Source organism: Conger conger, chromosome 8 (genome assembly GCF_963514075.1).
Source record: "Conger conger chromosome 8, fConCon1.1, whole genome shotgun sequence".
NCBI lineage: Eukaryota > Metazoa > Chordata > Actinopteri > Anguilliformes > Congridae > Conger > Conger conger.
In genome coordinates, this window is record NC_083767.1 from 29722025 (window position 1) to 29735060 (window position 13036).

Below are 13036 nucleotides of genomic sequence, written 5' to 3' on the forward strand. Positions count from 1 at the left end.
TTGGAGACTTCCGGTTCGCATTTATCAAAATAAAATAAAATAATTTCTGAACTGTAATTTTGTCATATTTCTTTTAAAAATTAATACAGTTCGATATAATTGTGATGTATTTGCAGAGAATATAAAATTTCTATAAAAACAGTATTGCTATACATTGTTACCAACTAAAAGGTGGTATACGTTTAATCCATAGAGATATTGTACACTCCATCCATCCAACTATTATCTTAACCCGCTTATCCTGAACAGGGTCGCAGGGGGGCTGGAGCCTATCCCAGCATACATTGGGCGAAAGGCAGGTAGGTAAAGGTATTATAGATATTATACATAGATTTAATCTATGCCCCTTTTCATTCAGCAACATTTTTTTCAAGCAGTGAGCAGGTATGCAAATGAGCTGTTAATGAACCGACAATGTAAAGCAATTTATGCTTGGCCTACATCATAGTCAAATAGCAAGCCAGTTGCTTGCTGACTTTCATAAGTTGTATTAAAAATTATTTTAAACAATGGTAATTATGTGAGAAAGCGCAGAAAACGCGGTAACTATGTTCTAATTATTTAACGTTACTCGGCAGCTTTTATTTTGACGGAAAATCACAAGAAGTTGAGACCGGAAGTTCTGTACAGGAAGTCTAATGGTTGCGGTTCACGGAGCTACAATAGACTAGGCTATAAAATAGGTTTGGGGTGTACTTGATCACATGACCGTTCACTTCCACGCTTGATTTACGCACTACCTAGTCTACAAATTTCGGAGACGCCTTTGTTTATGCAGCGAGTGTCTCCCGGACTACCTTTGATTGTCATTACGACAAACCTATGAGCAGGATTTTAAAGCCAAGATTTTAAAGTAAGATTTTTGTGTTAACCATTTACCATTGTAAATCCCTTCCTATCACTGAAAAAGGCTCACATGACATGTTGACTCACCCTCTGTGTCTATAGTCCTTAAATTCGGCTTTCAAAATATACAGTTGGCATCTGACACTGTACCAAAAACAGAAGGGGGAGGGATAGACAGTGCTGTGGTTAGGAGTCTGTTGCTGCTATTCCTCTCTTGACCATTAGAAGTGCAAAATGACCTATTGTACCTTTGAGAGACCTTGTGTAGCTTTTTACTTCTGCAAGTTTACTTTTATATCAAATTTAAGCCCTCCCAGCCTGCAGTATCTTGAGTCCAACTGGTATTTAGTTCGTCATTTTTATGGTATTTTCCCCATCCCTGATTGGACCACTGTTGCCGTCTCTGCTACAAACACACTAGTTTTATTAGGTACATCTATCTATCGTGTGGCAGGCAGGACCCTCTTGCCTACAGAACAGCCTGAATTCTTTGCAGCATGGATTCAACAAGGTTCTGGACAGAATCCTTAGGGGTTTTGGTCCATGCTGACTCCATAGCATCATGCAGACTTTTCAACCACACATTGAGGATGCAAATCTGGATTGGATTGAGATCTTGGAACTGTGCATGCCAGGGGAGTAAATTGAAGTCACCAACATATTCACAGAACCAGCTTGAGATGACGCATGCTTTGCAATATCCTGCTGTAAGTATCCATTTGAAAAAGGGTAGACTGTGGCCATAAAGGGATGCAAAGCATGGTCAGCAACAATGGTAAGGTATGCTGTGCCATTCAAATGCTGCTCAATTATTAGGCCTAATGTGTGCCAAGAAAACATTCCCTACACCATTATACCTCCAGCACACCCTGCACTGTTGACAGAAGGCAGGATGGATCCATGGATTCATGCCATTTATGCTCTGACCCAACCATCTGCATGTTACAGCAGAAATAAAGATTTGTCAGACCAGGCAACATTTTTCAAAACTTTCCAGTTTTGGTGAGCATGTACCCAGTGTACCTGACCTCTCTCATTAACAAGGTGTTTTCAGTAACATACTGCCACTCACTACATTTTTTCTTATTGCACTAATCAGCTGTGCAACTCTGTATCTGGCCTCTTTGTCATTTTCTGACAATTGCCAGTCTTGTCAAGTTGTGTAATGTTTTTTCCACTGCTTTTACATCTTCTCCAGCATTTTGTTTCCCATGATCTCAAAGTCCCACAGGCAGTTCCTTGATGCAGTTGAAAACATTTGGATTCAAAATCAACCTAAATATACTGTATTTAATGTGAGCTCTCAAAGAAATAGAATATATTACTTTTTGTAATTTGTAATATTGGTTATTACAAAAGGGTGAATACAAAACAATTAAAGTAATTTTCGGAGTTTGTGCATGTTCTTCTCTTCCTGCAGGGTTTCGCTCCGTGACCATACAAATCATGAAAGGGTCATGCGAGCTAAGTGGCCACCCCGGCCTGCAGTATCTTGTATCTGGTATTTTCCCCATCCTTGACTACATCACATTTCCAACAAAGAGGCAAAAACCACTGTTGCTGTCAGTGCAACAAACATACACTCTTTATTAGGTACATCTACCATGTGCCGTTATTGCATTGAAACTCCAAAGGAAGGATTCCCTTCCTCCAAATTTCACATTTATCACACAGTGATAACTTTCTTAGATAAAAATACTTACATATGAATGATATGAAATACTTTTGAATGTGTTGGGCAGACAGAGTTTAAAATGCACTCAGAAGCATTGTGTTATTGGACACTCACACCATGTCATTATTTATACACTTGCACTTACAGTGTATCCCCATAAATAACTTACTCAAACAAATGTAATACAAACCCAAGCAGTCAATTTAGATTTTCAAATGAATGCATCAACGGTGAAGTGTACAAACGTAGAATCAACAACGCAATGAAATTAGCTCATTTAAAAATATCTTTGAAAAAGCCTCTGAAACAAATGAGTCCCAATCTGCATGGGGCTGCTATTGTTCACATGACTGCAGTATGGCTTGGTGTGCAGAGGCACTCGGAATGGTGGTGCCCATTTCCTTCCCAGCACCAGGGTGGGCTTCGAGGTGCATACTGCAGTGCTGTTGATGCTACTACGTGACCAACACAGATACTACTGGAGTGGCTGTTTCAAGTCAAAGAGCCCCGTGCCCCCCTTCACCACTTTCCCAACCACCAGACGGGCTGAAGGAGATTGCAGGCTGTCATGGGAACCTGGAAAGAAAGGGGAAAAAACTATATTTAGTAGGGATATGTAGTGGGGGGCGAAAATCTGGCATTTGCAAGCCGTTATAGTTTCCAAAGTACTAACTGATAGGGTTCCCAAACTTTTGCAAAGGGCATTTTTCCTTTTTTAAATTATTTTGAAACTGTCAAAAATTAAAATGTGAAGAAACTGTAGGGCATTTTACATAAGTGTGCCTCTCTGCAGACCCCCAAAAGGAAACGGACTGTGTTGACCATGTTGACACAGCAAGGTTTGATGAAAAGACAGTGCTCGTCAATACAGGACAATTGCTCCCATCATTGTGCTGCCTCTGCGCAATTCTGCCACCTCAGTGGAATGCTCCCAGAACTGATGAGTTGAAATAGCACTGTATAAACCCTGGGTTTTCCACATACAGTGTTTGGTGTCCTTAGATAGCTAATGATGTGGGAAATAGTTTGGTGTCATTGGTGGTGTAGTACACTGGTTGCTGAATAAAGATCTTGTAGGAATAAACCACAGGTAATGCAAGTGACCTGTGAGTCAGCATGCAGCTGTAATACAAAGGTTAACCAGGTTTGTTGGACATACAGAGATGACGTCAGCAGGATCATTGTCACCGCCATCTTGTGACTCTTTATTTGATGATTTGTTGTTTTCCTGTAAACCCTGGGTATATAGAGGGGAACGTGGAATGGTTTGAGGAGACTCGCTAATACGATCTCCTGCGCACAATTTGCGTATAGCCATTCATATTACAACTTGTAATTCTTGTAACACATTGTCATTCTATTTCTGCAATGCACATTGTTTAATAAATTGTATTAATTTGAACCTGCATCCTCTTGGCTCGCACCACTGCACACTTAGCAGTTTCGAGTCCTAACACATAGACAACCTAGGATACCTGTACCCCGTAGTCACTCGCCTATACACCAGTGCCGTCACAAGATACATACTAAGTGAATCATTGTAGGCTATACATGCCACAGACACGTCCGCGTCTATACAAATAGATAGCGATCATGTAGAGCCACACTATTGGCAGACATTTGCAGTTCCTTTTGTTGAACTTATCTTTTGGAGTCAGATAAACGAGAACTAAATTAAATTAACCCTGTTCCAGTAGCATTGGTCAAACTACACGCGTTTCCTTCACCTCTCTGATACTTCCGCCTTTTGGTGTATTTGGGGGGTTTCTTACAGAATGTCATGTCTAACATTGTACCATTTAGAGGTCAGATTAGCTTCTGTCCACTTAGATATTCATTGTGAACGGCTTTTTGACCAGGGGTGCCCAAATCTTTGCACACCAGTGGCTTTTGGTAATGACATGTTTGGTGCTCAGTAAGACCACATGGATGTGGTCAGTCAAGGAACCAGGTACTCTATGAGGCTACAGGGTGCGGTATCTATAGCAGTATCTAGTAGATAGGGGTTTAGGGATGACGGAACAACATTTCCATACATATTCCACGGGAAACTACAGTGACATTAACAGCACTGCTGCCAGCGTGACATGTAGTTATAGTAAACCAAAACTGTAACACCGGAAAGTGCTGGAAGTAATAAAAACCTACTGTGGTATAAATCTCCAAGGACAGTTTCTTACTTTATGGCTTGGCAAGAAGACTACACACCATCCTGCTCCCACCCTGCACCCTCCTTACAAAGAGACTAAAATCATGAATCTTATAATGACAATATTATACTGCTCAGTCCCTGCTTCTACAACATGAGGGAACCTTAATAAGTAGATTGCCAGTTTCAGTCAGTTTCCTTTCCAGCTGTGCCCCTTTTAGGGCAAGATTCCCCCATTTTTTGCAAGCAAATAAAATGCTGACCTTCCTTGACTCGGATGGCATATTCACACCGACACTTCCAGAGAGTCAAGATGGTAAACATTTGGGGGTTGATCTGCTGCTGATAGTGTGCACAGAGGATTCGGTCTCTTAATTTCCTACCCGTAGCCATACCCCAAGGACCTGGATCACTACCTCACATTTTTCGAGACAAACCTGCTTCACCATGGGTCTCCTGTACCGGAACAGGTCTGTACCTGTACAGGTTCTGCTTCTGTACAGGTTTTGGCCTCAATTAAATTCCTGAATGATTTTCAATTTTCAAAATTAAAGGTGGAGGACAGTTGTGTGTTCCTGCCAGGCTATGCACGATCCTGCAGCAACTGTAAGGGATATGCTTACATTACAACAGGCAGTTGGGCATTTCCCAGTGGTTATGACCCTAGCACCAATTTTCTTTTATAAGTTCCCAAAAAACCTCCATTCTGATTTGAGGTAAAAAGTGGTAAAAAGGTTGGGGACCTCCACATAATCCCATCATTGCTCTGAAGGGAAGAACATAGACTGCAGTAGGTTCTCTCTGTATTTTACCATCTACCTTCATAAGTCTCCCAGGTCCCGCTGCAGAGAAGCATCCCCATAGCATGATGTCACAGCACCATACTTCACGATAGGGATGGTCTGTTCATGGTAATGTGCGGTGTTCGGCTTGTGCCAAACATAGCGCTTCGAAAAAAATTAAACTTTTGCCTCATCAGACCATCAAACTTTTCTCCATTTGGTCTCAGAATCTCCCACATGCCTTCTAGCCAAGGCCTCTTGGTAGTCTCCCCAACTAGTGTCCTTCTCACCTGGGCACTCAATTTTTGCGGTCGGCCTGTTCTAGGCAAACGCACTGTTGTGTCATATTCACTCCATTTCTTTAGAATGGACTTTACTGAGCTCCGAGGGATATTAAGTGCCTTCAAAATTATGTTGTACCGTAAATCCTCAAATTGTGGCCGGGGTCTTTTATTTACTTAGGCTGCACAAAGCACAGGCCTTTATTTGGGGCAGGCTTGTATTCGAGGCAGGCTTTTTATTTCTTATTAAGCTTCTGTTGTAGAATTTTATTCTTAAGGATCTTTTTTTTCCTAAAGTGCGTTTTATTGTGAGACATACATTTCGTTTGGAGCAGCATACTGGTAGGCTATCAAAATATTTTCGCTTTGGTTTGGGATTTAATTGACTCTTGGACTGTTTGATTCTATTGCTAAATGTTGGGACTGATGGGCACTGAAATCTGGGGGGTATTTGATGGTTCACTGTTAAGCTTTATGTAGTTGAAAGATTGTTGGGATTTCCACCCGTCTGTTTATTGCGAGCCAAGGCAGCCGCTTTCATTCATTCATTGAACGTGCGCTGTGCTGTACACAGCCTAAATTGAGTTAATTTTGCCTGATTTACTTTTTATTAAATTCGTAGGCTGGAATGCCTCGCGGCAACAATTGTGTTGAAATGTATACTGCTCCAGTCTTTGGCAAGCTACTCACAGGGGGCGGCAAGCGACTGGTAGCTTGAGAGCAAGATGTTGGAGACCCATGGTGTAGGACAACGACTTTTCATTGGCAACAGTATTAAACCAACCAACAATATAAAATATTAAGAAGAGCTCTTTTATTTCATTGAGTTAAATCGAAACAATGTCTTCTAGTGCTCATGGACTGATAGCCCTACTGGTAGGCAATATTACTCCGGCTTGTATTTGGGGGCCGGCCTTTATTTGTCCGAATCGACCACGCCCCCGGCTATTATCCGAGGCCCGGCTTCAAATAGAATCCCGGACACAATTCGAGGATTTACTGTATCCTGTATTGATGCTTTTCAATAACCTGATTTCAAAGTCGTTTTTAAATGTTCCTTCATCTTCAGTTTCTCCAAGTCAATATACTATCCAACTGTGCAATCTCCTTGAAACAGGTGTATTTAACCTAACATCATTTGAAATGCCTTAATTTCACCGAGGTGATCTCAATTCAACGAAATATGACTTCTAAAAACAATTGGTTGCACTAGAGCTGATTTAGACATGTAATAGTAATAATACTTATGCAATTATGTTCTGTTTTATATTTGTAATTAATATAGATTGATTTGCAGAAATTTGCTAATTATTATGTGGTATTTTTATGTTGATCAGTGGCAAAAAAGTGGTGTCATTAAATTCAATAGTAATGTGAAAAATGCTAATACTTTTTGCTAAAATTAATTAGCTGTCAGCTGAGCTATCAGCTGTCATTTGATGGGCTTAGCAATGGTAGATCGGCATGAAACTCGGTGGTTATATTGACCTCTACACTATTTGGAATTTGTCAGCTATTAGAGGGCACTATAGAAAATATGCAGTTGTACCAATGGTTAATGGGATATCATAACATGCATCATTAGATTGACCTCCTTCAGCTGAACTTTGCCTCAAGAACCAACATCAGCAGCCATTTTAATTTTCCGCCTTTTAAATTTTTTGCAAAACCAACTTTCGCGAACAAATTTTTGGCTTGAAAGAATCTGTGGAATCTGAACCTCAATTATTTAAAAAATGTAGACTTTTCAAAACAACATGGCCGTCACATAGTCAATAAATATTTGTGGGCGTGGTCAATTTAACTAAAACAGCCATAACTCATGAAAACTTTGATCAACAAATTTGGTAAAATAATGTAGTACTAAATTCTGTGGAGCACTTTGCCAATAGTTGGTGCTATAAAAAGGTGTAAATGCCTTTCTCTCTCCAACTGTTAGAGAGAAACAGTTGACATTTTACATGCTGTGTCTATACAGCATATAAAATCATGCTGTATAGACACAGCATGTAAAATGAAAGGAATGCTATGAAAGGGCACCAGTTAGCAAGAGAATGCACACACTCACCAAGCATGGTGGCCTGCTTCAAAAACTTGTAGCTGGTTTCAAACGTCATCTGCTGCAAAGGGGAGGAGTTGGACTGGATAGCAAAGCGGTTGAGGGGCTTGTACATGCCCTCAAAGCACATGTAATCTGCCACCAGGGACAAGTGCCGTGGGTCTACCTCAATACCTGTGTGCGGTAGGGAGTGGGAAAAATCACAACCACATCAATGATGACAAAAACCACAACTTGTTCCTGATTGAGGGTTTTTGGCATTCCACGTTCATTTGATGTATGTGGCCGGGAGGAGAATCTATCAGTGATCAACTCCCTGCATTTTCAAAAAGCAGGACATTTTCTCTCTCTTATATGTTAACAATAATCCTCTCTCCCAATACAGTTATGAAATAGAGCTCATCTCTTGTATTGTGAGGAAGTAAATCCTCCTCCCTTTTCTGTAAGCGGACAGAATATACAGCTACTCCAATAAATGAAGGGTGGCGCGAACCACTTTGGTGTGTGGTGGTCATATGGAGCCATCACATACAATTTTTGGCTTATTATCCCATCAACGAGACTGCTCCGACAGTAGCAAAACACTGATCGCCTTAAATTAGTAGTTAAGAACAAAAGGGAGGCGAGGCATCCTCACCATAGACCGCAAAGACATCTTTGATCTCCTTCTCAATGACCCTCAGTGCCACCTCTATGCCATATGTGTTGGCCATGGCGTGAATCTCATTGGAGTACAACCGGTTCAGGTCCAAAATCTGTGGGCGGAGACAGGGTGAGACATTTGGGGGCAGATTGTTGGGGGTAGGACGGGCAGGGTAAGGCAGGACTCACCTCGCTGTATTTGAAAAGCTCCTGTAGGTTGATGCCCTCAGTGTTGAGCATTAGCTCTTTGGTGCCCTGTGGTGTGGTCACCTCAGTCAGCAGGCAGCGAGTGATGCCCTTGGTCTCATGCACGACCGCACTCTGTGCCTGTGTCCCTACTAGGGATGTCAGATCAAAGTGCACCTTGCTGACAGGTAGAGCCAGCGATACCTGGAAAAACAAGGTGGAGTCAGTGCTTGAAGTAGGTGACTGCATGTTGACTGTTGTGCATGTGGCACCATTTGTTCCAGCCCCCCCCCCCCCCCCCCATTTCAGGGCACCATAATATTTGGGACACAGCAATCTTTGGTAAATAAAAGTAGTATTTCAGTATTTTGTTGCATATCCTTTGCATGCCATGACTTTCTGATGTCTGTGACCTATCCACATCATCAGAGTCTGGATATCTTACTTTCAGGTTGTCCTACAAGCGATACAAAAATGTGCACATGAATCCATCTCTATGGGAATTGGGGCGTGGGACAAGATTCAGCTGCAAATTATGCTGATACAGCATGGAAGATATTTGTGTCCTCAAGGGTCCAAGGTATTAAATAAGTCTCAAACCACCACGCTGCTGCCAGATATGCAGTAGATATGAAAATAATTGTTTGGCAGGACAAATTTTCCCATTGAACTCAGTGATTTCTTATGACAAATCTCAAATTTTTAAAATAAATGATGGGTCTCTGTCCCAACCATTGTGGTTGACACTGCATTTAGTGGCAGCCATTTTATTAGGTAGACCTGTAAATCAGTTTGTTCATGAAAATATTTAATCAGCCAATCATGTGGCAGCCACTAAATGCATGAAAGCATGCAGATGTGGTCAAGTGGTTCAACTGTTTAATGAGAGAGAAGAAGGGCCAGACTGGTTGAAGCTGACAGGATGGTGACAGTAATGCAAATAACCATGCATTACAACAGTGGTATACAGAAGAGCATCTCTGAACACACAAGAACCTAGGATAGGCTATAGCAGCAGAGGTCTACAACATAAGTCTAATAAATATCTCAAAGTGCTCACTGAGTGTATATATTATTCTATTATCATATATATATATATATATATATATATATATATATATATTATTTATTTATTTTTAACTGAAAAGTAATCCATGATCACACGGCACACCTGAACACACACACACACACAGTAATACCCACACATATCCACACACCTCACACCACAGGCCGTTCTCGCAGTCATATGTGTAGGTCTCGATGGCTGGGCTTATGTCAAGGACAGCATTAACCCTCAGCATATCCTGGGACTGCGACTCATCTGGCTTGCCACAGTCAGCAAGCCCAGGTGGCACAGTACACTCCTCCTCTTGCTCTTTATCCACCTCCACCTCCATCTCCATAGACGTTTCCTCTTGCTCTGCCTGCTCATCCCTCTCATCCTCATCCTCCCCCTCTTCGCTCTCATAATCCACCTGCAACATGAGGCACAGGGGATGGTCACATGTGCAAGCTATACATGTGTTGACGAGTAAACATGTACTTGGGGATAGAATCACCTCACTTCAGTGGCTACCTGATACAGCTTGCCATTTTGTTTTTAGGGCTTGTATGGATGTAATATGTAGGTGTTCAGTATGGTTAGAATAATTCATTTGCATTAATTAGCAATCTAGTGATGTTGCATGCATGCTCGCTAGAATCTGAATGTTGATAGCCAGGTCTAGTGTCCGCCGAGATAAGAGTCTGCTAAATGTATACACTTGCATGAGTGCATTTACATGTACTTGTGTTTTTCTGATGTCTGTAAAGAAACGTTCTAGATGCACAGAATATTGACAAGCCTCCTTGGCATACTTGTCAAACATGGACACTCATGCCGTTTGTGCACCCCATTGCTAATCATGGACAGGGTCACTTGATGTGCAAGGTTACTAAACTTAATAGAAAGTTGTGAAAGCATCATTCATCATTCCAGTGAACAATTGCAGCACACCATTTCAGAGTGCATACTAATGCTGACTGTGCACAAATGCATTTCTTAAGCATTTTTGCACCAATTTATTCAGAAGGACAATAAAGTCTATGTTTTTGTAAGCAAATACATGTTTGTTTGTCTTTCTGAATTTGAGTCTGGTATTGAAATATGTTATTTGCCTTATAAGTAAATGAGCCAGGTTTGAGGTCGTAACAGTGATATCACAGTGTCTCCTCGCACTTCCTGTTTGTACCTCCTCCTCCTGCTTCTCCCTCCGTTTGGTGTCTGTAGCATCAGCATCTCCCTCATCGGCTTCGCCGTCCACAATCTCACCGCCCTCTTCTGCTACCACTTCGCCATCGCTGTTACCCTGCAAAAAAGGCAAATAACACTGCTATCATGCAAATAGGAGAATTAGCCTTTTGCACGAGAAGATAATGAGGAAGGTTTCCTCACGTTTTTAAAAAGCAAAACTGTACTGGAAGTGGTAAACGCATCTTGTGATGATGGGAGAAAGACAATACTGAGTATTTTTAATAGATTGGAAGGGTAGGGCCTTGATGAACTGTGCCGCTACCCTTTAAAGCTCAGAATATTATGCCCACACAGCTTACCAGGCTGTCCTGGGAATCACCAGTGTCCCGGTCACTGTCCTTCTGAGTGGCCTTCCGCATGTCTACCCTGTTTATGGATGCCAGCTTGGCACTCCGCTTCTTTATGGCCTCCAACAGGATGCGGAAGAACCTGTAGGGACAGAACAAGGAATTAACTCAAACTACAACATGCACATTATCCATTTCCAGACTGGGTTTCTTTTCATCTATGGTCATACCATACATACTGTATCTCACTTCAACTGAGACATTCGTTTTGCTCCGTTTTGTTAGAAGAAACTAATTTATGTGGTCAAAATGGTCAATGGAATGATGGATCATTTTCAGGACAGACCAGGTGGTATTCAATTTAATACAGGGGCAGCCTGTAACCTAGTGGCTAAAGTGCATGACTGGGAACCAAAAGATTGGTGGTTCCAGCCCGGTAGAAGTGTCCCTGAGCAAGACACCTAACCCCCAAATGCTCCTGACGAGCTGGTTGGGGCCTTGCATGGCAGCCAATCGCCGTCGGTGTGTCGGTGTGTGAGTGTGTGTATGAATGGGTGAATGGAGAAGCATCAATTGTACAGCGCTTTGGATAAAGGTGCTATATAAATGCCTGCCATTTACCATTTACCATTAGCTTTCGTGCCCTGTTTGTAACTGATAATAATGAATGTAGCAAAATAGATCACAGCACAAAACAGCAGAAACGGAACACAAATAAATTATTTATTGACTATATTGGACGGCAATTGTTACTGCGCTGGGGAAATGCATGGCTCATGGTACAACTTGGGAAAATTTGGCGAGATAAAACTTGTTTCAACCAATAATTTGTCAAATGGAAAAATGGTCAGCTAATTGCAAGTTTTATATTAAACTGAAATGCAGCAAATAGATGAATGAAACATAATGCAGTTCTGTGGAAGTGCCAGCCTTTTGATAAAGATACAGATGATAATTCTGGACAGGTAACAGCTTTTGTTCTCTTCTCTCAAATGTTGCCAATCATAGATGACATACGGGCATACTTTAGAATACCCTGCCTAGTTTCCAAGCCCTGCTTTGAATGGCAATACACTGCAGAAGGAAGGATTACCTAGTTTCCATATAGCGCAGAATCTGCTGGGGGGACAGAAGATTATCATCTTGGTAGCGCTCTGGAGGCAGGAAGTGGAATGTGAGCTTGAAGACCCGGTTTTTCTGACGCTTTCCATCAACCCGAAATATCTCCTGCACATCTAGCCTCTGCAACACCTGGCAACACAGTGGTGTGGAGCTGACATTACAGAGTGCAGAATACCAGGGGAAACATTTATGGTAAACACTCATCTATATGATTACATGTTCATATGTATGATTATACTGTTGAGTCATTTCAATCCTAGTCTTAAATAAACCTAAACCTCCATAAGGACTCATTAAAAATGGAATAATCCATATCATTTAAATATACAGTGTGCTCCATAACATTTGGGACAAAGACCCATTATGGCTTGATTTGCCACAATTTTAGATTTGGAATCACACAATTAACATGTGGTTGAAGTGCACGTTCTCAGATTTTACTAATGGGTATTTTTATACATTTTGGTTTCACCATGTAGAAAGTACAGTAGTCCCCCCCCCATTTCTGGGCACCGTAATGTTTGGGACACATGGCTTCACAGGTGTTTAATTGCCTCCTTAATGCAGGTATGAGAGAGCTTTCCGTACCTAGTTTTTCCTCTAGTCTTTCGATCACCTTTGGAAACTATTATTGCTGTTTATCAACATGAGGAACATAGTTGTGCCAATGAAAGTCAAAGAAGCCATTATGAGACTGAGAATCAAGAATAAAAT

General features: G+C 41.4%; 1 protein-coding gene across 1 annotated transcript in view; it reads right to left on the bottom strand.

Moving 5' to 3' along the window:
• Nucleotides 1–2403: 2403 nt before the first annotated feature.
• polr1a (RNA polymerase I subunit A) overlaps nt 2404–13036 on the bottom strand; it is a 54336-nt gene continuing 43703 nt past the window's right edge. Inside the window, exons 27-34 of the mRNA XM_061252449.1 lie at nt 12294–12451; nt 11213–11342; nt 10852–10968; nt 9838–10095; nt 8624–8824; nt 8430–8547; nt 7802–7966; nt 2404–3097 (exon numbers count right to left, since the gene is read on the bottom strand). Coding sequence (XP_061108433.1) covers nt 2997–3097; nt 7802–7966; nt 8430–8547; nt 8624–8824; nt 9838–10095; nt 10852–10968; nt 11213–11342; nt 12294–12451 — 1248 coding nt within the window. The 3' untranslated portion in view covers nt 2404–2996. The remainder of the gene's footprint in view (nt 3098–7801; nt 7967–8429; nt 8548–8623; nt 8825–9837; nt 10096–10851; nt 10969–11212; nt 11343–12293; nt 12452–13036) is intronic.